The sequence below is a fragment of the Primulina huaijiensis genome, chromosome 8 (assembly GCF_012295235.1).
Source record: "Primulina huaijiensis isolate GDHJ02 chromosome 8, ASM1229523v2, whole genome shotgun sequence".
Lineage (NCBI taxonomy): Eukaryota > Viridiplantae > Streptophyta > Magnoliopsida > Lamiales > Gesneriaceae > Primulina > Primulina huaijiensis.
In genome coordinates this window covers 15,175,999-15,200,783 of record NC_133313.1, presented here as the reverse complement: position 1 = coordinate 15,200,783, position 24,785 = coordinate 15,175,999, and the positions used below count along the sequence as shown (strand labels likewise).

Here is a 24,785-nt window from a genome sequence, read left to right as displayed (position 1 = left end):
GACCGGTAACTGGCGACCGGGTTTAATAATGTACGTCTGATCAGACTACTGCCACAGTATACTGGGTGAAACAACTGAACTGACCGGTAACTGACGACCGGACCGGTAACTGGCGACCGGGTTTAATAATGGTAGTAAAGTGACCACAAGCAATATCACATAAATCTCAAAATGAACATTTTTGCACGTAATATAATTAATTAACATAATTAAATATCCTAATTTTACTGAATGGATTGGATCGCTCCCAGGCTCGCTGTAACCTAAATATGCCATGAAAAATATGCAATAGCTTTTACTTGACCAAACTATGCAATTAAATCCAAAAACTGAGACAAGTGCGCCTAATGACTTCGTATTTAATCATGACTCCGAACCAACCCGAACCAACACTGAAACATCATATAGTCATGATTAAAATACGCTTAAAATGATGAAGTAGTACCCCTAAAATGGTGAGGGTCGAAATCTAGGTGGATGGAGGCCAAAACATGAAACGCTCTTTCGAGAGTCAATTTGGCACATCGCACCGTAAATTCTCGTACGACCTCAAAAATGATCCGAATCACAAACGGCCAAAAACATGACCTTCCTAACTTAGTGAGGCACTGTCCAGTCCAAGGCCATGGGCTAAAAGCCAACCGAGAACTCGAAACACGCCTGAGAACAACAGCACCACTTGCTGTCAAATTACAGCAGCTGTGCAATCGCATTTCTTGTGTCGTTTTCGAGACTACCTGCCATTGGGGCTTGAACCACCAACCAGAGACTCTTACCAACATCCCAAGGAATGATTTGAACCATGGCCAAGGGCCCTAGGCCAGCCACAATTCGAAATATTCCAGCAACAATCCGAAAAGTCCTACTCGAGCACCAATTCTGCACGTCGGGCCGCTGCTCTTGTTTTACTGTCACAGATCGTTCCAGTGGCCATTTGATTGACCATGACACGATCTATACATCTAGGGGCATGGTATGAACCGTGGCTAAGGGCCATAGGCCAACCAAGATCCATACCATTCCACCAAACTCGAACCATACTTGCTGTAAAATGTGAAGGCCGAAGGGGGGAAGGGGCTGTTCTTGTTTTATTTTGTAAAAACCGATTCACCATGGACCAAGCCACCAAAAGGGCGACTTAGTCACCTCTTAGACATGCTAGGGAAGTGTTCTAACAATGGCTATAGGCCTTTTGGGCAGCCATGATCAGAAACCTTTCCCTTTGACAGCAAACTGAATTTTCGAAACTCATATGGACACAAATGAGGAGTTGCTGTCATTTTCTCGACTTCCAGTGTTCATGGGGTGACATGAATGGACCAACTTGGTCCTAATGCATCCTATTACATGTCTAGATGTCGCCTTGGAAGCCTGGAATCGAACCAATACCTGAAACCATCAAAACCAATGAAACAGTGAAGCTTGAAATGGAGGGGCCGAAATCTGCATGTTTATTTTACTGAAAATTCTTGGTGTGTTTCGGTTTTTGCCATGGAAATGATGTTCATGCATTGAAAATAAATGATAATAGGACTTGATTGAAGAGTCAAGGAAGAATATATGCATGCCTGGTTTCGTTTGAAAAAAAAACGAAAGAATGAGACGATACGGCACGGAGGAGGTGGAGCGCTTTTGCTTCCTGGTTTCTTACTCGATTACTTCCTCTAAGTGCTCTCGGTTTTTCCCCACTAAAACTCACGAAAATGGTCTGAATGCTACTGAATTTCGGTGGTGAGGGAGAGGGGAAATGGTTGTTAAGATAGTGAGGAGGAAAGGTAGCAATATAGGTGGAATGGCAAGACCAAGTCTCCTCATTTTGAAATTTGAATTTGGTTTGCTAACAAATGATTATTGGATGAATCTAGAATGAGGTGATCGAATTTCCTTGCTAATATAGACTAGTATAATGCTCATTAATTAATTAATTAAGGTTGACTAATAACTAAAAAAAAAAGATTAGCATGCTAACATAACAAATAATGGTTCAAAGGGTGAGTTGGCAAAGGAATAGTCTAGATACTAAGGGTGGCCGAAATTCATTAATTAAGTGGAGGGGAAATGTTAATTATTTAATAAATTTATAACCCTTAAAAGCCTTACCTATCTTTTAAATAATTTAGTGAATTACCAATTAATTATGGAACTTAAATGAATTTGTTTTCTACTCACCACAAGTTGTTTAAATAAATTCTCAAACCTCTTTTTAACTTAAATTAACTTACTAGCTAGCTAAAATAAATCATGGGAACGTTTTCTGAATCTTAAATTTTATCTCAAAGCTCCAACTCCAGTCCGGCCTCACTGAATTAACTGAAATGATCAAGTTAAACTACTACGTAAAATAATTAAATTTAAATACTCATGGAATAAAAATCATTTTAATTTAAATACTAGAATTATGCATGACTTATACGTAGTCTAAGTTACGGGTTCTACAAGCTGGTTCAGTTCAGCTGGTCAGCTGCTGGTTCAGTTCAGTTTCTGCTGGTGTGCTGAATACCAGTATTTTCATTGTCATTTATCAGCATCTTAAGCTTCGATTCAGACTTTGACATTTGAAGACAATTTGTAGATCATCGTCTTATCTTTTCAACGCATACTGAATTGCTTCATTCTAATAATCGAGCTGAGAGATATGACCAAAATACCGCAACTGCTCATACCCAACTGATTGCTGTTTTCGTGCAATCAGTTTGGTACTTCAGCGATCCGTTAGACCTTGATAACATCCAATTTTGCCCAACTGACGTGAAATAAGACTTGTTGCAAATTGAGTTTTCTAATAAGTCATATCGGCGGATTTTTATTTGAATCATCCAGCTGAGAGATATCATCAAAACACCGAAGCTTGCTAGAAATTCAATTTATGCATAATTCAGTTTCAGATTGCTTCTTGTGTTAATAACTTCACACTTGAGTAAATATGTTAGAAACACAATAACAAGTTTTGTTAACATCAAAATAAAGATTGCGAACATGAAATGTTCCAACAATAAGCAACTTCACCTATTACCCGGTCGGTGGGATCCTCTGCCCGGGCACTCAACCTGTACGATATTAAATTTTCTTCCGAGATAAGAATGGAGGAGTATTTTTGACCCTCCATTAAATATCGGCATCGGGTGTATGGCTCTTCGAATTTATAAGAGCTGGGAAGGGAGGGTTGTGTGGGGAGAGAAGGGAGGAAACCAGTCAAACAGGGAAGAGGAGTATGGAGTTGAATATAAAAATAGCGTCCTTTCCATCCCTTCTGGGAAGAAGGGATATCATCAAGGAACCGGGATTTTAGCTGGGCAGACAAGGAGAATGCATTATCTCCCCACGGCACATGAAGAGATAGTGAAGAATGAGAGGGTTGATGAGGAGATTGTTCATTTTGAAGAGGATGTAGGCCGAGGGCTTAATCCGGAAGGAGTTGGGGTGGAATTGGTTCACGGGGACACCAAAAAATTTGGTGGTTTCAATATAGAAAGAGGGGATAGGGAACCGGAGACCATTTCTGACTTGGTCCCGGAAGAAAGTAGTAAAACCGGGAGGTGGATTATTGGCCCTATCAGAGGGGCCGAGGATTAAAATTTCGAAAGCAGAAGGGATAGAACCAAGAGTCTTGAGCTCCTCCTCCGCTCCCGAGCGCAGAGTGCTTCTCATTGAAGCGAACCAGGGAATGCCCGTGGTCTCGGATTGGGGAGGGGGGAGGAAACTCGAGCTTTACCCTTACCCTTGCTCTTTTTCAGAGCTCGGGGACGGCCAGAAGAGGAGGGTTTGAGTTGTGGGGTTTTTGATTTTTTAGAGGGTTGGGTTGGGAAGAGTTGTGGGAGAGGAGACGGGTAGAACCAGAGCGTATCGAGGTGGACTTGTCGCTAGGCGAGCCTCGCGCATTTGCTCCGGAGGTGGAAGAAGTAGAATCAGACTGTAACGTCCGAAAAACCAACCTACGGAAACCACATGCATGCAAAATTATTTTAATTGCTTAATTGTTTTATTTATTTGATTTTAAATACTAGCAAAATGTTTATGATATGATTAAAGGTGTGATTGCATGATTAAATGATAATATGATATGACTGCATGAAATTGAAGGATTTTACCCGAATTTCGGTGGTTGGCCGGGAACCGAGGATCGGAGACGATTAAGGTGTTAAAGATTTAAAAGCTAAATTTTATTTTAGTCAAGAAAATATTTATTTTAAATATTTTAAGAATTTTTGTTTTTTAAGATCAAATTTAAATTAATTGGAGGCATCAAGGAATTTTATTTATTTCATAAGGAGATTTTTGAAAATATGTATTTTTAAATATTTTAATTTGAGACATAATGATTTTATTAATATTAATGGGTCTAATTAATTAATTTAAAAGCTTGACTTAATTAAGCCCATTAATTAAGTATGTAGGAAACTTTTTTAAAAGAATCCTACACACACCTTAACACCAAAACACACACGCACACACCGAAACCCACACGCACAATTCACGAAATTTGAAAGAAAGTAGAAGGAGTGGCCGAAACTTCAATGGCTTTTGCAAGGGAGAAGTTTTGATTTTTTTTGTCCATCCGTTCTTTGATTTTATTCATCGTTCTTCCTTCCAACAACGATTACCCGACTCCCGTGTATCCCAAGGTGGGTTTTTGGAGGGTTTTTGAAAAGAGAAAAGGGTAGAAGAAAATACAAACTGTCCTCCGTTCGTCACCGACTTCCACCGCTACGGTATTCATATTTCGAGCGTTTTAAACGCAAAGGCACGTTACTAAACTCTTTTGAAGCATCATTCAAATCATCATATGCATGTTTTAATTGTTTATGCATGAACAACACGTGGGTTCGATTATTTTACGGTAGAACGATTATTTTCAAACGTTTGATGATTTTTACGATTGTTCCTTAACGTTATGATTCCTAAGGACTAAGCTGCCAACAAGGGATGTTTCACGGATCGAATAAACACAGTTTATGTATGAAACAATAACTAGAACGTTGCATAATCCAAAGGAAGCGAGCCTAGGGTTTTCTAGAAACATTCATGAACACACACGTAAGAAGGGTAATGGGCAGTAGACTATTTCGGGCTTCGGGCTTGGAGGCTAAGGGGTTAGGCCAGGGCTGGTTGGGGCTTGGCCAGGGTCATGTTCAAGGGCTAGGAAGGGTCCTAGGGTTGCTAGGGTTCGAGTTCTAGGCTTGTGGAAGGAGTCCACCCGAAGTGGGACTCTTCCCATATTCACGCACGGCTGCTGCACAAGGGGGGGGTTGCGGCTTGGTAGGGGCTGTGCTTGGTGGTGGCTCAAGCAAGAGCCCCACGCGAAAGGATGTCCTTGTGCTTAAGATGACAGCGCTCGACTTCTTGTGCAACAGGCGGGTGGAGCTTCGTGTAGGGGTTCGGGGGTTTGGGCTGGTCTGGGACGAGTCTGAGCAGGGTATAGGCTCTTTGAGGGTCAGTACTGGTTGATGGTTTAGGGGCTGTAAGGTTCCTCGGGGGGGGGGGAGTGGGGTGGTAAGGCGTCCTAGTGCACCTAGGAGACTCGCACACACACACATGCAATCGGGTCAAGGGTGCAGCAGGCTCTTCGAGGGTTTAAGAGGATGGTCAAGCGCTTGGGCTTGCTCAGTAGGGTCCCTAGATGGGTTGGATTGGGTTTGGTTGGAGGTGGCTCGGGCGTAGCTCGAGTAAATTGGTAGATGGCTCGGGTTGATCGGTTAAGGGTCATATTTCGAGAATAATAAGGAAAATTAGAACCATGGGTCAACAAGTGTGGTTTATGGCTCCCAATGGTTGAATAAATAATAAAAATGTTATGTTTAAAATTTGGGATCAAAATAATGAGTTTTGGATTTATCCTGGATTTAATCGCCGCACGAAACTTTAATTAAAGAATTAATTGAAAAGCCTAGTTTTAGGCCTCATAAAATTATGGAAAATTATATTTAAGCTAAAATAATTATTTAGAATAATCTCATGTCGTTAAAAGTGAGAAAAAGATAAATTCGAGAATTTTTACTTACATGGGCAAAAAGGTAATTGTAAACTTAGAAAATGCATAAACGCTTGGCAGCGTCTCGAAGGATCATAACGCATGTTAAATGTTGTTATATGATTTAAAATGATGATTTTGATGATAATATGTATTTTTACGATTTATGGTAAAGCTGTGCAATTTATACTGTGTAAAATGCTATTTTTGGAAAGCTGTGTTATTTTATGATTTTTAAAGAAAGAAAAATATTTTGAGGGATGTGAATTGATTGTGACAAACGATATGATATATGATTTTGTGGGGATGACGTGAGGGCCAAGGCCCCAGAAAGAACCCATATTCGGGCCAAGGCCCCAGAGAGACCCTGTCTATGGAAAAAGGCCCAGAGGGACCCCGACGATCGTATTTTCACTATGGATTCTAGTGCACACCCCCATGGACCATGTGGAGCTAAGACTACAGTCGACCAAAGGATAAAAGTTAGTCACTTTCAAGGATCAAACTTCACCCAAAATGATATATGATTGAAAGCTTATGACAAAAATGATTTTATGATATATGATTCTTGATGATGATTAAAGCTATTTTTTTAATAATGATTTATTGATGCTCAAAGCTTATTTTTAAATGATTTTTAAATGATTTATTTATGTTTAAAAGTTATTTTTAAATGATTTTACTACTTTTGATTTTAATTATGCTAAAATAATTTTAAATGGTTTATTTATGTTCAAAAGCTATTTTAAGTAAAAAAAAATATGATTTTAATGCATGTGATTGTATATGTATTATTTGTTATCCATGTTTAGTACATGTTGAGTCTTTAGACTCACTAGATTTGTATGATGCAGGATTCGATGATTTATGGGAGGTGTTGATGATTGAGTGGATCGAGTGCAGCAGTACGCACCCGAGGGCCTTTATGTTTCCGCACTAGCTAGATCGATTTATGATTTAAAGATTCATGTTAAGGATTTTATTTAGAGATATTTTTATGCTTTATTTTATTGTTAGTTGATCTTTTAAAGGTCGAGATATGAATTTTGGTTAGTCGATGATTTATGATTTTATTTTATGCACTTGAGATTTCATATGGTAATTTTGTATGATTGTTAAAAATGTTAAATTATTTTATTTAGTTAGTATTCTCGTGTTTATGATTTATGATTAGTATAAAAAAAATCGAGGTCGTTTCTGTTAATATCAAAGCCAGGGATCCCCAAAGGGTTGTGTATTATAACTTTGAGAAGTTCAAAAAGTTACGCCTCAAATATGTGGATTTTTACTGCTTTATATTTTATATGCTAAAATTCTTTTAAATGCTTATATGATACACGATATAAATGTTAGATTGCATGTTGCATGTTGCATGTTGCATGAAAAATGATTAAATGCATGTTGGTTACGTGGTTGGACAACGTTTACAGAGATGCCTCCTAGAAGGATTTTGCGTAGGACTGATGAGGATAGACAGGAGGAGAATATTACACAGCCTCCACGTGTTCAAGATGCTAGTGCCTGTGTACTAGCCGGTATGGCCCGTTTCTTTGAGCAACATGTTGGGGATGGAGCGAGGATTAGACCAGAGGCAGCTTATGAGCGTTTTAGGAGGATGCACCCCGATGAGTTTCATGGCACTACTGATCCATTCGTTGCTCAGGGATAGATTCGATCTTTAGAGGTGATTTTTCGCTACATGGACATTGCGGACGCTGACCGAGTTTGCTGAACCATTTACTTGTTGAAGGGCGACGCTTCTTTTTGGTGGGAAGGAGCGGAGCGAGGAGTGAACAAGGCGACATTGACTTGGGAGGAGTTCAAGAGGGTATTCTATGACAAGTACTTTACATCTGACGTTCGTTCTAGGCTTAAGAGGGAGTTTATGAGTTTCCGTTAGGGAGATTTGTTTGTTGCCGAATTTGTGCAGAAGTTTGATAAGGGCTGTCACTTTGTGTGTGAGACCTCGAAAATAAAATAGTATTGATGACATTTTTGTAAATAAGTTGAAAATATTCAATTTATTTTGATGATATTATCGTAAATCAGTTGAAAAATAATAAATTAATTTTAAGGACAAAATGATAATTATGTTATGATTTTTAGCATAATTGTCTGAATATTAGTCCAAATGATTTGAGATTTGGACATAACATAGAAAATTCAAAGATATAGAAATTTCATATTTTGAGTTTTAAAAAATTTGATCGTTTGACTGGTCCGAAAAGATATACTGATGTTAAATATTATATATTATATTATAAAATATAATATAATATAATTAATATTTTAAAAAAAAGAAATTGAGGCGGTGGATTGAATTGAAATTCAATCCACCGCAACAGTGGTTGAACAGAGAGAGGTGAGGCGAGAGAGAGTTTCGATTTTTATTCTTTTCGATCGTGCGACTTATCGGTTTATCCAATCGACTTCAGTTTGGGATCGTTGACACGAGGTCTTCGATTTGAGGTATAAATTTTATATTTTTGGTGATGTTTGAAATTCGTCGGCTTTTTTTATAAACCCGATAAATTGTTAAATCATATAGAAATTGAAGATTATTGAATAATGTATGATTTTAACGAGAAAGAGATGATTATAGTGATGTTATTTTGAATTATTCCTAATTTATTATAATTAGAAAATTTTAATCGTTGGATTGAGATTGAAGAATTATTTTTCAGTTGTTATTAAGTCTGATTATATATGCGGTAGAATAACCGACAAGAAATTAAGTTTTGAAGTCGGAATTGAATTATGCTATGATTTGAATTTGATATGAATTTTAAAGTTTCAAAAGATATTTGAAACTTATATTGTTGATATTAAATGATGTTATTGATTGAAATGAACATGTTATTGATGTAGATAGATTATTATACTGCAATCTCCAAGCTACATCAATTGGAAAAGAAGAATTGAGGTATGTTGCGATCGGATAACATACGACATGTATCTGTATTATATGATATATGTTTGATTGATTGGATTGAGATTACATGTCTATATGCCTTATTTATTGAGTTGATGTGGCATACATGACATGCACGTTGAGCTATGATCCTTAGATACCCTGATATGATTGGATTTGATTCTGGGGTTTGTGAACACGATGATATGTTTGGTATTACATGACCCTTAAAACATAGTCATTAGTGGCCCCGATGATTGATTGAGATTTTGAATTTGATGGCGCTTTGTCGACGCTATCATACGAGTATCCCTGATTGAGGCCGGTGTGCCAGCTCGAGCATTGATTTGATAGCGATTCGATTGATTCTGACATGTGCTCAGTGGATGGGCATTTGACCTGATACCTCCACGACATACATGCATTGCATATCATATATCATTGTTTAGTTATATGTGGTATATATTGTGGTTGCTTCAGACTGAGCTTTGCTGACCCCTGATGGAGCTGTTGTTGTCTTTGTATGTAGACAATGACAGATACTCCAGGATATCAGGAGACCGGAGAGGGAACTTCTGGAGAGAGTCACAGTTGAGCTGAGGTTTTATGTCTTTGTTTCCCAGTATATATATGTATCTATATACCGGGACATGTCCCGATGATATGATTTGTTGTTGTATGAGTTATTTTTATTATGTGTGGGCAGATTTTATAATGTGAGATGAAATACTATTTTTAGTATTCAAATGATATATCTTGGGCTCATTGTAAAGAAAATTTAAACTCGTTTTCCGTTGTAATTAATGAACCCTAATCAGATTGCATTGTAATAACGATTAGGAGTTAAGGGCTCCACATTGTACCCTTGATTGCCAACGATGCTGCTGAAAAATTACGACACTTCCTAGATGGTTTGAAGCCGACTATTCGTCGTGATGTGATGCTCAGCGATCCTATTGACTATACTACTACCGTTGCCAAAGCTTTTAGGGCCGAGCAGTCACATAAGGACATTGATTGGGAGTTGTAGCGAAAGAGTAATCGTGCTTAGCAAACTGGTCAGAGTAACAAGAAGACGTATGCGGGACCACCAAAGCATCCAGAACCACCTAAACCACAAGGGCAACCACCTAGAGGGAACATTCCGAATGCTGATGAGAAACCATTGTGCAAGGAGGGCAGTCGTCCACACTATGGCAAGTGCATGTGGAGCACTTACAAGTGCTTCAAATGCGGAGATTTGGGACACAAGGCTAAGTATTGCCGAACGTTCAAGCAATCCACTACTAGAAGGGTCTATGTGATGCAAGCTGTGGAGGATGAGACAGAGCCGGCACTACACTGATTTCGAGGTAACGTAGCTGTTTAACATTTTTCGATGCTTTTCTTGCATGAAATGTTAAATTGGGTTATGAAAATTGTTTGGGATATTGAAGAACTTAGAAGAATAGGGTGCATGCACTACTTGAGCTGGATTTAGGAGTCGACTTTGAGAAAATTTTTGGGTTAGAATTGCAATTTTCAAGATTTTGAGGACCAAATTGAAGAGTAAGATTTAAGTTAGAGGTTAATTTTGAGGTAGATAAGGGAATCTAAGCTTTGCCATCATCAAGTCAAGAAAAATTTCGAGGACGAAATTCTATTTAAGGAGGGGAGAATTGTAACGTCCGAAAAACCAACATACGTAAACCACATGCATGTAAAATTATTTTAATTGCTTAATTGTTTTATTTAATTGATTTTAAATACTAGCAAAATGTTTACGATATGATTAAATGATAATATGACATGATTGCAAGAAATTGAAGGATTTTACCTGAATATCGGTGGTTGGCCGGGAACGGAGGATCGGAGGCGATTAAGGTGTTAAAGATTTAAAAGCTAAATTTTATTTTAGTAAATAAAATATTTATTTTAAATTTTTTAAGAATTTTTTATTTTTAAGGTCAAATTTAAATTAATTGGAGGGAGCAAGAAATTTTATTTATTTCATAAGGAAATTTTTGAAAATATGTATTTTTAAATATTTTAATTTGAGGCCTAATGATTTTATTAATCTTAATGGGTCTAATTAATTAATTTAAAAGCTTGGCCTAATTAAGCCCATTAATTAAGTATGTAGGAAACCTTTTTAAATTCTTTTTTAAAAGAATCCTACACACACCTTAACACCAAAACACACACACCTACACACACTGAAACCCACACGAACAATTCACGAAATTTGAAAGAAAGTAGAAGGAGTGGCATAAACTTCAATGGCTTTTGCAAGGGGGAAGTTTTGATTTTTTTGGTCATCCGTTCTTTGATTTTATTCATCGTTCTTCCTTCCAACAATGATTACCCGACTCCCGTGTATCCCAAGGTGGGTTTTTGGAGGGGTTTTGACAAGAGAAAAGGGTAGAAAAAAATACAAACCTTCCTCCGTTTGTCACCGACTTCCACCGCTACGGTATTCATATTTCGAGCGTTTTAAACGCAAATGCACGTTACTAAACTCTTTTGAAGCATCATTCAAATCATAATATGTATGTTTTAATTGTTTATGCATTCATAAACACGTGGGTTCGATTATTTTACGATAGAACGATTATTTTCAAACGTTTGACGAATTTTACGATTGTTCCTTAACGTTATGATTCCTAAGGACTAAGCTCCCAACAAGGGATGTTTTATGGATTGAATAAACACGGTTTATGTATGAAACAATGGCTAGAACATTGCATAATCCAAAGGAAGCGAGCCTAGGGTTTTCTAGAAACATTCATGAACACACACGTAAGAAGGGTAATGGGCAGTAGACTATTTCGGGCTTGGAGGCTAAGGGGTTCAGCCAAGGCTGGTTGGGGCTTGTCCAGGGTCATGTTCAAGGGCTAGGAAGGGTCCTAGGGTGGCTAGGGTTTGAGTTCTAGGCTTGTGGAAGGATTCCACCCGAAGTGGGACTCCTCCCATATTCACGCACGGCTGCTGCACAAGGGGGGCTGCGGCTTGGTAGGGACTGGGCTTGGTGGTCTGGTCGACACCCTAGGAGGGTCCAGAGAGGGGTAGGAAAGGACAAGGCTCGGTGGTGGCTCGAGCAAGAGCCCCACGCGAAGGGATGTCATTGCGCTTAGGTTGACAGCGCGCGACTGCTTGTGCAGCAGGCGGGTGGAGCTTCGTGCAGGGGTTCGGGGGTTTGGGCTGGTATGGGACGAGTTTGAGCAGGGTCTAGGCTTGGTGAGGGTCAGTATTGGTTGATGGCTCAGGGGCTGTAAGGTTCCTAGGGGGTAAGGAGTCCTAGTGCACCTAGGAGACTCACACACACACACATATGCAATCGGGTCTAGGGTGCAGCAGGCTCTTCGAGGGTGGTTTAAGGGGCTGGTCAAGGGCTTGGAATTGGTCAGTAGGGTCCCTAGATGGGTTGGCTCAGGTTTGGCTCGGGTGTGGCTCGAGTAAATTGAGAGATGGCTCGGGTTGATCGGTTAAGGGTAGGGCTGGTAAAAAACCCAAAATTCCCGACCCTGCCCGATTCCCATCCCATTCCCTTCCTGCAAATTTCCCGAACCGATTATTTCCCGACCCGCACGTTCGGAATTTTTCCAGTCCCGATTTATTTCGGGAGAAGGGTAGGGTATATAATCTCGTCCCGACGGGATTCCCGTCCCGACCCGAAAAAATATTATTAAATTTTATATTATTTTAATTATTAATATAGTTATAATTAACATTGTAACACACCAATTAACAACTAAATATTCGTAAAATAAAATTTAGTGAAATATTTATGTTAAATAATATAAATCTAATTTTTAGACAATAATTTAAAAACAAATAAATCATGAATATGATTTGGTATTATCTTATAACTAATTATGAGTCCTTTTATAAATATCATTAACAATTAAGTTAAATGAATATTTAATTTTTGACTTGGGCTTGAATATCACCCAAAATATATTTAAATTGAATAATAAACCCTATTATTCACATTAAACTTTCTTTCACGCATTCAAAACAAAGAGAAGATCAAAACCCAAGAATCTTTAGTCTCAAAGTCTTCCAATCCCTCCTACGTAGTCACATAATCGTCCACTTTTGATTTATCAATTAAGGTTAGTTATATTTTATGCTTGTACTGTTAGGTTGCCATTTTATTCAATAAAATATCATAATTTGAGGATCTGATGAGCAAATTAGACGAGTGTGATTTGGATTCGGTATAACACACAGTCAATTGATGATTTTAGATAACTTCATACCTGTTGATGTCGGTTTAGCAAAATAGTAAATTTGTTATTTGTATGCATAGGTTTGAATATAATAATTCAAAAGATTGGTTACAGTAGGAATAATGGCTTAATTTGATGAGTAATTGTGGTTTTGAATGGAAAATCCTTCTTTGACTTGCATAAGGAATCGGTGGAATTGTATAAATTTATTTAATAAACCATTAATAGTATTCTTCTGGAAAAGATAATTCAAATATTTCTTGGAACTCTGATATTTAATATTATGTCTAAATATATTATGCTTTTATTATATTAATTAGTTGATATAATGGCACTCTATTAGTATTATTAAACCATTAATAGTATTCTTCTTTTACTATTATTTGGTAAATATTTTTCTTATTATTGGAATATAATGTAATATGATTACTAATATTTGTCATTTGTTATTAATTAGGTGCACATGGATGAATCAAGTGGAAGTGGTAGTGTTCCTTCCACCACTCAACCTCAAACACTATCTCCATCCAAAACACCAAACATTCACGAGGAAGTAGTAGATATTGGAGCCAAAAGAAAAAAATAGAGAATGTGTGGTCACATGCCAAGAAAATTATAAGGAGAAATGACAAAAATGAGGTCATTGTTGTTGTTGCCGTTTGTAATTATTGCAAAACTGAAGTTCCTGCCCATAGCAGAACACATGAGAATAATGGCATTGATGGACATGTGAAGAAATGCAAAAAGAATCCTCATAACGCGGTGAAGTCAGGTTCTTCTCAACCGATCTTGACGCAGTCGTCCATGAATAATGTTTTGACACCTCACATCTTTAGCCAAAAAAAACTTGAAGATAAGGTTGTCACATTTGTTGTTAAAGATGAAATGCCGTTTAAGGTTGTGGAAGGGGCGTGGTTTGTAGAGATGATGAAGGAAGCTCAAACTCGATTCAAGATTCCCAACCGAAAGAAAATTTCAGCTCTTGTATGGGATTTATATTCAGCAGAGATGGCTAAGATAAAGAGTGTAATTGGTGATCAAAAGGTAAGTATAACTACTGATACTTGGACCTCGGTTCAGAATATCAACTATATGGTAATTACTGCTCATTTCTTGGACAATGATTGGAAGTTGCATAAGCGAATAATAAATTTTACCAAGATCACCTCTCACAAAGGAGATGACATTGGCAAAGTTTTAGAAACATGTTTAAGAGTCTGGGAGATAGATAAAGTTTTCACTATGACAGTTGCTAATGCTAGCACGAACGATAAAGCGGTAAAGTACATGAGAAAGAGGCTAAAGGAAATGGGCACTCTATTATTTGATGGTAAGTACTCGCATTTGAGATGTTGTCATATTATAAATTTGATTGTCAAGAGTGGGTTGAAGTTTCTTAATGAGTCAGTTGAGTCCATTAGAAACTGTGTGAAGTATATTCACTCTTCCGGGGCACGGTTGGACCGATTTAGGGAGTGTGCTATCCTATTGAAGATGGATAAAATGTCGACTGTTCCAATGGATGTGCCTACTAGGTGAAATTCTACCTATACAACGCTTTCTGTTGCATACAAGTTTAAGAAAGTTTTTGATAGGATGACAGAGAATGCACAATTTGTTGAATACTTTGAAGAGGTAGAAGGTTTAGAGAAAAAAAAGAGTGGGACATCCTACGAAAAAAGATTGGGAGAAGGTACAAGTCTTCGTGAATTTTCTCAAGAGGTTTCATGATACTACATTGCAACTTAGTGCTACCAAAAAAACTACATCACCCTTGATTTTGGGAGGAAATAGTTGCAATGAGGACAATCATTGATGAGACAATACTCGACACTACAGATCCTTCATTACAAGAAGTTGGTAAGAGAATGAAGAGTAAGTTCAAGAAGTATTGGGGTGATCTTGAGAAGGTGAACAAGCTTGTTTTCCTAGGTCACATTCTAGATCCTCGTTATAAACTTCAAATGATTGGGATCCATTTGGGAGATATGAAATTGGATGCTACTAAAATACAATCTTTTGTCGATGGTTTAAATAATTATCTAATGGAGTTGTATAATGCATACAAAGGTAATTCTCCTTTAGATCATGTTAACGGGATTGATGATGGTGATGTAGACAAAGATTTGATGGAAATGTATAAGAATGATCCTGTTAAATTGAACTATCATCTGAAAATGGCTCAAATAAGAAAAAATCAAAAGCAAACAGAAGTAAGCAACGAAGTAGACAAGTACTTATCGGATCCTTTTGTGAAATGGAGCTCAAGCTTCGATATTTTGGAATGGAGGAAAGGGAATACAACAACATTTCCAATCTTTTCTAAGATTGCCAAGGATATTTTTTCAATCCCTTCATCTACTGTTGCTAGCGAGAATGCTTTTAGCCTTGGGAGGAGAGTTGTGGATCCATTTAGGGCATCGTTGCATCCCAAAATGGTGGAGGCACTAGTGTGTACTAGTGATTGGCTTAGAGGTGAAGAAATTAACTTATACAAGGAGCCAACAGAAGATGAATTCAACTTTTATAAGGATTGTGAAGAGGTTGTCACAAGTAAGTCAATATTTAACTTGTTTATTAATTTTTATGAGTACTTTGATTCTTTGTCTATCATTATTTTCTGCATCAAAAGATAAATTGCCTTTTACAAAATAAGTTATTTTTAACTTAAGTGCATCTATTTATTTTAGTCATTGACATTCATGGAGAGGAATGTAGCTCAGTAATTGGAGTTGGGTAAGTTGGTGCTTGGTATCTATTTATAGTTTTATGTAACTGTTGTATTTCTAGCTATCCCTTAGTTGGTTCATCTTACTTTAGTTTTTTAATTGTAAATTTTAATCTTGTTATATATTGTGATTATAATATATTTGTTGTTTTTGTAGACACGCTCATGCCCACATCAAAGTAATGCATCTTCTTCAAGTGTAAACTCCAAAGACCCCATGGTAGAAAAATAAATGGTTGACGTGGTGATTTAATGTGACATTGGCTTGATATGTGAACTTTTTATTTTGGATTTGTTTTGATTTACCAAGAATTTATTTAAGCTCCTATGTGAATGTCAGCTTCTTTGTCACTTTGTTTCAATTTAATATCTAATGTCTAGTCTGAAATTTCAATTTCAGTGTCAATTTCTCCATTTAAACCGATTTTTCCACCGATGACTATGAAACAAACTTTCTTTCTTTTTATTTGATTCATTTTGGTTTGATTAGATACATGTGCAGTAATTGCAACATTCTGTTGAATATATTATTGTTCACAATATAATTGTACTCAAGATTCCCACTAGCAACTATTTGCTAGTACGTACGAGAGAACATGACAGGGCAACCATTCATGAAGCTATGGAGCAACAAACAATAAGTGTAGCTAAGGTAATTTTTTAAGCAACCACTCAGTATTGACTTTGAAGTCATTATCCCTTAGCTATTCATTTCAGCTATTGATTGATCAAATAAACATGTTGCCTTGATCAACACAAGTGTACTTGCTATTTTGTTGTGTTGCAGCATTGATTTTCCTATATTTGAGTATTTGACCACTGAATTATAGGTCTCGAGAGATTTCAAAAAAAAAAATTTGGGATATCACATCCCTACCCGACGAGATCCCGAATGTTCGGGATCCCGAACATTCGGGTCCCTACACTTGTCGGGTACGGGATCGGGGAAAAAAAATATTCCCAATTTTTATCGGGACGGGGATTGGATATGGTAGTTACGGGACGGGTCCCTACCCGATCCCACCCCTAGTTAAGGGTCATATTTCGAGAATAATAAGGAAAATTAGAACTATGGGTCCACGGGTGTGGTTCATGGCTCCCAATAGTTGAATAAATAATAAAAATGTTATGTTTAAAATTTGGGATCAAAATAATGAGTTTTGGATTTATCCGAGATTTAATCGCCGTACGAAACGTTAATTAAAGAATTAATTGAAAAGCCTAGTTTTAAGTCTCATAAAATTATGAAAAATTAAAATTAAGCTTAAATAATTATTTATAATAATCCCATGTCATTAAAAGTGAGAAAAAGATAAATTCGAGAATTTTTACGTACATGGGCAAAAAGGTAATTTTACACTTAAGAAAATACGCAAACGCTTGGCAGCGTCCTGAAGGATCATAACGCATGTTAAATGATATTATATGATTTAAAATGATGATTTTGATGATAATATGTATTTTTACGATTTATGGTAAAGCTATGCAATTTATACTGCGTAAAATGCTATTTTTGGAAAGCTGTGTTATTTTATGCTTTTTAAAGAAAGAAAAATATTTTGAGAGATGTGAATTGACTGTGACAAACGATATGATATATGATATATAATTTTGTGGGGATGAAGTGAGGGCCAAGGCCCTAGAGAGAACCCATATTCGGGCCAAGGCCCCAGACGAACCTCGTCTATGGAAAAAGATCCCAAAGAGACCCCGACGATCGTATTTCTACGATGGAGCCTAGTGCACACCTCCATGGACCATGTGGAGCTAAGACTGCAGTCGACCAAAGGATAAAAGCTAGTCACTTTCAAGGATCAAACTTTACCCAAAATGATATATGATTGAAAGCTAATGATTAAAATGATTTTATGATATATGATTTATGATGATGATTAAAGCTATTTTTTTAAAAAATGATTTATTGATGCTCAAAGATTATTTTTAAATGATTTTTAAAAGATTTATTTATGTTTAAAAGTTATTTTTAAATGATTTTACTACTTATGATTTTAATTATGCTAAAAGAATTTTAAATGGTTTATTTATGTTCAAAAACTATTTTAAGTAAAAAATGTGATTTTAATGCATGTGATTGTATATGTATTATTTTTCATCTATGTTTAGAACATGCCGAGTCTTTAGACACACTAGATTTGTATGATGCAAGATTCGATGATTTATGGGAGGTGTTGACGATTGAGTGGATCGAGTGCAGCAGTACATTCCTTTGGCCTTTATGTTTCCGCACTAGCTAGATAGATTTAAGATTTAAAGATTCATGGTAAGGATTTTATTTAGAGATATTTTTATGCTTTATTTTATTGTTAGTTGATCTTTTAAAGGTCGAGATATGAATTTTGGTTAGTCGATGATTTATGATTTTATTTTATGAACTTGAGATTTCATATGGTAATTTTTTTATGATTGCTAAAAATGTTAAGTTATTTTATTTAGTTAGTATTCTCGAGTTTATAATTTATGATTAGTATAAAAAAATCGAGGTCGTTTCGCAGACATTTTTAGAAAGAAAGAATACTTACGAGGTAGAGGAGATGAGAAATTTGTTGAACAGAGTTTGGAGATCGCCAGAATAGGGGAGCGCCACACGACGGAGAGCTAGAGAGAGACTGGGGGAATTCGGAATTGCAGAAAGTGACAAAAGAAGGGGGATGTTATATATAAGCGAAGGGATGGCTAATCTCTACCGTTGATCTAAAGTCGAATCGGACGATCAGGAAGCACCTCGGAAATTGTGCAGGTAGGCGAAAGGATGTGCACGGATATTGAAGCGTCATACCTATCATATTCTTAGAATACAGAACGTTTCCTACAGTTGGAATTCTAGGACATACGTCATCATGACATCAGCACGACTGTCCGAGAATACTAAACGGCAAAATATTGAAGAGTCCGGGAGACATGAGGCCCCGACATCTTATTCAAAGTCCGAGAGATAGGAAACCCTGGAATCTTATTTTCAAGCCTGGGAGATTGAAGCTCCCGGCACCTCATCCCGCCTCTGGAATATTTGAAACCCCCGATGCTTTTGTAATCTGGAATTGGTTGTCTTTCTATTGAATCCCAAACGTGACTGATCGGGACAGTGAGTAAGACTCTAGACCGACTATTTAAGGAGTGGGTGGTGATACCTTATAAGAGTCCGGGTCATGGATGACTCGAGATATTATATGGATAAGCTCATTTGGAGTCAATATGCATAGTACTTTCCTTAGCAGCCGGGCATGGTGATACCCAGGATATTCTTTCCCCGGGCAATCAAAAGCCCGGGCTCCCATGCAAGCTCCCGAGAACTTTTACTCGGGCTACCTCGATAACCGCGCCACACTCGAGTGATATCTTATCTGTCAGAACTGCAGGGATTTGGCGTGTCAAGGAAGCTACTAGAAGCAGCGTATGAGCAGCCGCCTTACCATACTTAGCAGGTGTGCACTGAAAACAAGGTAATCATGAGATTTCTTCTTATAAATAGCAGGTATACATCTCATTTACAGATTCTGAAATTCTTAGCTTTAAACACTCACGTATATTCATACATACACAAGCCCTTCACCTTTCTACTTCACCTGCTAACTTAAGCATCGGAGTTGTTACACCGGACACTCCTCTGACATCCATTCACGAGTTCATTTCATTGTCTACAGGTCACGGTGGAAGCCTTAGTTCACAGATATATCACCTTTCTCAGTTTCCTAAAACATAACTCTCTCATCATCCGGTGGATTGCCCACACATTTCACACCTAGTTCACACGGAAGACATAAGACTAGAATGCAAATTTAAATAAGAAAAAAAAAAGAAAAAAAGGACAAAACCCACAATGACTATTATTATGACTCTTGATAAATAATACATATTAATTTTTTTTATAATTAATTAATTAAAAAATGTATAACCACGTAATGTGTATGTTGGTATAATAAGTTTAGTGGAAAATTACATAATATATGTAGCTATGCTAATAAAAAAATTTACCATGAATGTAGTTAATAAGTTTAGTTATTAACTAAAAATGAAGACATTAAGGTGAATCTTAACAACTTTATTATTTGTTATATATAGCTAGGCTAATAAAAAAATTTACCATGAATTTAGATTGAGTATCTGTTCATATACACACACAAAAACATATATAATATACATACATATATATATAGAGTATCGTATCCTATCCAGTGTCCTCGTGTATCAAAACTTCCGTTCAAGTTTCTCGCTTGACCACAACTTTCCAAATCACCCGCCAACCAATTATACATCGCATCCGCAACAAAAACATTATATGTTCATATACACACACAAATACATATATATATATATATATACATATATATAATATATATGTATATATGTATGTGGAACTAATAAAGTTCCATTAACTTTGCATGGCAATGGATCAAACAACTTCCATTATTTATCAGTACAGACTGATATATCCCTCTCTCTCTCTCTCTCACTCGATATCACACACACATACTACCACCACCTTCAAATTTTCTTCTTCTGTTTTCTTATATTTATTATTACTGTATATATAATTTCTCCTGTAAATACATATCCACCAATGTGATCAAACACAGTATCAATCAAAATCTTGAAAACCCTAATCTAATAATCATCTGGGTTTTCCATTGATTGATACTGTGACAAAATATATATTCCAAAATATTTATCATATATATATATATATATATGAATCATCAAGAAAGCTATGTATGTATAAAAAAAATAATGCGTGACTAACAATTTGTTCGTTCAGATTGTTATTTTTTTACCTTCTGTTTTCCAATTCCTATGGTTGATTCCAATTATTGATTTGGCGATGGAGTCGAATCATATCCGCGACGACAGCTCTAGATCACCATCAGCTCCGATGATCAACAGAAATCAAGAAATATATCATAGGCCGTCGGCGCTGCTTCACGTAGATCAGCGTGAAAATATTATGATAAATAGGGGTGGCGAAGGCGGGCGGAGGAACATGATTAGCATCGCGGAGAGGAGGGCTGCGAAATGTGGTTTCAATGTTCGGAACATGAATGTGAAGCCCCGATTCCTGATCAGGACCGCACACACGACTCCCCATCTAACGTCACCGACACTGCTACGCTCGCCGTATTTCACGGTGCCACCTGGCATTAGCCCCTCCGCCTTGCTAGACTCCCCGGTGATGCTACCAAATGCTCAGGTACCTGTTATTATACCTCTTTATATGCATGCATGCGTGTAGAAAAACATATATTTATCAAACATTTATAACAGCTTATGTGCATGGAAATTTTTTGTTAACAATTAATAGATATAGTTTTTTCATCAATTCATGTAATGAAAATTAAGGTAATACTAAGAAAGTTGGCTTCTCAAAATATTTGCAATGTGACTTATCCAATATTGTGGCCGATACCATTACAAAGTTAATTAAGTTTTAAGTTTAATAAAGTTATTACAAGTACTATGTAAACGACATTATAAGCATTAAATTTGTCAAATAATAAATTTTAGAGTACTGTTTGAAATTTTTTTCTGCAACAATGTTCAAGTCTAGCAATCTACGTGACGCAAACATTTCATGGAGAAATTAAAATTGAAATTCATTTATAATATGTTGCAAAAATACCTGAAGTCATGTTTGAAATACGACTAACTGGGTGCAAGAATCCTCGAAAACTCGATCCATGCCATTTATCAAATCCGTCTTAAATCATCAAGAGAGCTAGCCATTTTCTTGTAAAGATGAAATTTGCAAACAAGCATGCATGGATGTGTGTACCTAAGAATGCCTTTGATTGTATAAACAAAGTTTTAGACATGGCTAGCTAATTAATTAACGAACACTTTGGATGAATTTTGGTTATGTATATATAGGGGGCACAGCTATCTCCAACCACTGGGAGCTTTCAATTCCCATCACCCAATCACGACAAGTTAAAGCTCAAATGGAAACTTGCTGCCAATGGGAATACGGATCCTTGTTCAACCAACAATTACATAAGGCCTCAACACAAATCTATGAATTCGGTATGTTTCAGGTTTTCCTTTTGTTTTGTAATGAAATGAATTAAGCTAATGTCGTCCCATATATATCATGAATTAATCTTGCAGGCAGTTGAGAATTACTTTGAACATCCAGTGGATATCCAAGAAAATGAGAAAAAAGTGTGTGTGGAAAAGCAACAAAGGGGAGCATACTTTCCTAAAGAAGTGACAAGATCTTCAGAAGATGGCTACTATTGGAGAAAATATGGCCAGAAACATGTGAAGGGGAGTGAATATCCAAGGAGTTATTACAAATGCACCCACACTAGCTGCCTGGTCAAGAAGAAGGTGGAGCGATCTCACGACGGCCATATTACAGAGATCGTGTACAAGGGCTCTCACAATCACCCGGAACCTCAGCCCTTTAAGCGGTTTGGTGCCGATGTACTGGAGATCAATAACAATATCAAAGGTGCAACGTTAACTAGGAATACAGGGTTGGATTCATTGGTTGGTTTTAACGGGGGAGCGTATTCTTCTAATCTGTCGATTCAGACTACTCATAGTTTTAAATCTGATTCATTACCTATGTCGATGAAAGATTTCGAAGCTCAAGAATTTCATGTCGTTGAAGATCAAGATGTGGAAAGCACTGAAAGCATGTCCTTCCATGATGAAGATGATGATCAGAACGCTGACTCTGATTCCAAGAAAAGGTATGTAATGATAACATAAACAAGCAATGCTAGTTTATAAATTTTAACATCGAAATATAAAACCAAATGCATTTTACTATTGGTAGGAAGAGGGAGAGCTTTTCGATTGAGTCAAACATATCGAGGTCCACTCGGGAGCCACGAGTTGTCGTCCAGATAGAGAGCGATATTGATATTCTTGATGATGGATATCGGTGGAGGAAATACGGACAAAAGGTTGTTAAAGGAAATCCTAACCCGAGGTTGGTAAATTTTTGCAAAATACACACATTGCTAGATAGTGTAGGTAATCGACAATATTTCAGATATGTGATCACTTTTTCGATTTTCTTGCATGCATATATATACGTGTGTGGATATATACAGGAGCTACTACAAGTGCACGAGCCCCGGTTGTCCTGTGCGGAAGCATGTTGAAAGAGCAGCAGATGATTTAAAATCTGTCATTACGACGTACGAGGGGAAACATAACCATGAAGTGCCGGTGGCGGCGGCCGCAGCAGCTTCATCGAAAAATACGGGCACGGGCCATGTTCTACAAACCGATCATCAACGGCCACAAGCTCCTAACAGCTTTACGGAATTTTCTTCATCAGCGACGTCGAACAATGCGCCGAAACTAGGCAAGCAATTAGTTCAGCATCTTCCCCAGCCGTTTTATAATTTCAACAAAACAAAGTCATTTGCCTTCAATTACAACGATCATCACCTGATCATGAGGTCTAACTCCAATATGGCTACAACCACAACTGGAAATAATCTCCTCAATTTCGGATCTTCTTCTGCTAATTATCCAGTCTCCTTTCCTCCATTTCACTATGGCTCTCTTCTAATGAATGGAAATTTCATCAAGAACTATCCCACGAATTCTACTAGCCTTTACCCCATGAGTACTGCACATTTGCCAGAATATATGTCGACTATGAACCCTGTTCAAGCTCCCGAATCAGCTGTCAATGGCAGCAACTTTTATATCGGAAACTACGGTACTGTAGCTTGTAATCAAGGACAGGAAATCAGAGAATGCCATGGAAACGTTATGAAACCAAAGGAAGAGAAAAGGCATGAGGGTGATCACATATATAATACTTGTCTATCTATTCCTAATCATGGAAATGGAATAATGTAGACACTATCTTCCTTTTTTGGCTATGTTTTCATTCAATAATTTCTTGGTTTCATTTTTCTATTTCTGCCCTTTGTTTCCCCAGCAAATTAAATCTATGGTAGGAATGAGTTATTTTCTTTCTTCTTTCTTGCTTATAATATGTATTCAAGTGAACGGTGATGAAAAGCATAATTAGTCAAGTTTTGTGAAATTTGCGTTGTCGCCTGATTCAAGATCCTTCCTTCTACTTTCTCTACTTTTACATTGTTTTTAAAGTTTCAACGCTTGAATTTGAACTTCTTAGATTCGAATTTTTCAAAATACCGATAGTAAATCACCAATAAAGAGTTTAACTTTTGCCTCGACTTAGATTTATTCATCGTCATTGAATGACAATCTTAAAATGTTATTGAGCATAAAATGATAAACGATTAACTCTCCTCAGCCAGATTCTTCGAGCTTGGGACGTTTAATTGTCGAATATTGTAAACTTCTAGTATTGGATGTTCATTTTTCTAGTTTTGTTTTTGTGATACTCTTGCTAGGGAAGCATCTATGTTTGATATGCATGGTTGGATGAGTTTCGCCTAATTAATCCTAAGTTGATATCTGATTTAATATAAATCTCCTGAATAATATTCCAAAAAAAAAAATAAGTCTCATATTGTGGTTTTCTTCTATCGTCTTTTTCACAATTATATATTGTAATAAACTTCTATTTAATTAACTACATGCCTCTTCTTTTTATTATTTTCTTGCTTTTTTTTTTCCCGAGAGAAGCTGGAAATCGGGCTTCTTGACGTGATGTATTAAGCATTCCTCAACATATATTTAGATAAAATTAATTGAATCACGTGTTCGGATTTTGAAATTGTTAGCTCTAAAATAAGTTGGAATATGTGTTTTTTTAAAAAAAAAAGTTATTTCATAATATCCCGATAAGTTGTTCTTGTAATCTTTTTATAATATGATAATAATAATGATAATAATAATGGCATTATTTAATTTAATTCTTTGGGGTAGATACATGCATCATCAGAAGAAACCGCTGGTTACCGTCACTAAGGATAATCTGCTGCCGTTGCCTGATTGCAATGGTTTTATAAAACTGTCGGTAAGTTAACGACATTAATATACAGAAAACCGTCGTTA

The 24,785-nt window shown here is 36.8% G+C and overlaps 1 protein-coding gene across 1 annotated transcript; it reads left to right on the top strand.

Moving 5' to 3' along the window:
* Window positions 1-20,331: 20,331 nt before the first annotated feature.
* On the top strand, window positions 20,332-23,859 carry LOC140982550 (probable WRKY transcription factor 4). The gene is made up of 5 exons (XM_073449104.1): window positions 20,332-21,021; window positions 21,699-21,851; window positions 21,936-22,525; window positions 22,612-22,767; window positions 22,892-23,859. Exons 1-5 carry the CDS (start codon window positions 20,656-20,658, stop codon window positions 23,652-23,654), a joined length of 2,028 nt encoding a protein of 675 aa, XP_073305205.1. The 5' UTR covers window positions 20,332-20,655; the 3' UTR covers window positions 23,655-23,859.
* Window positions 23,860-24,785: the final 926 nt, after the last annotated feature.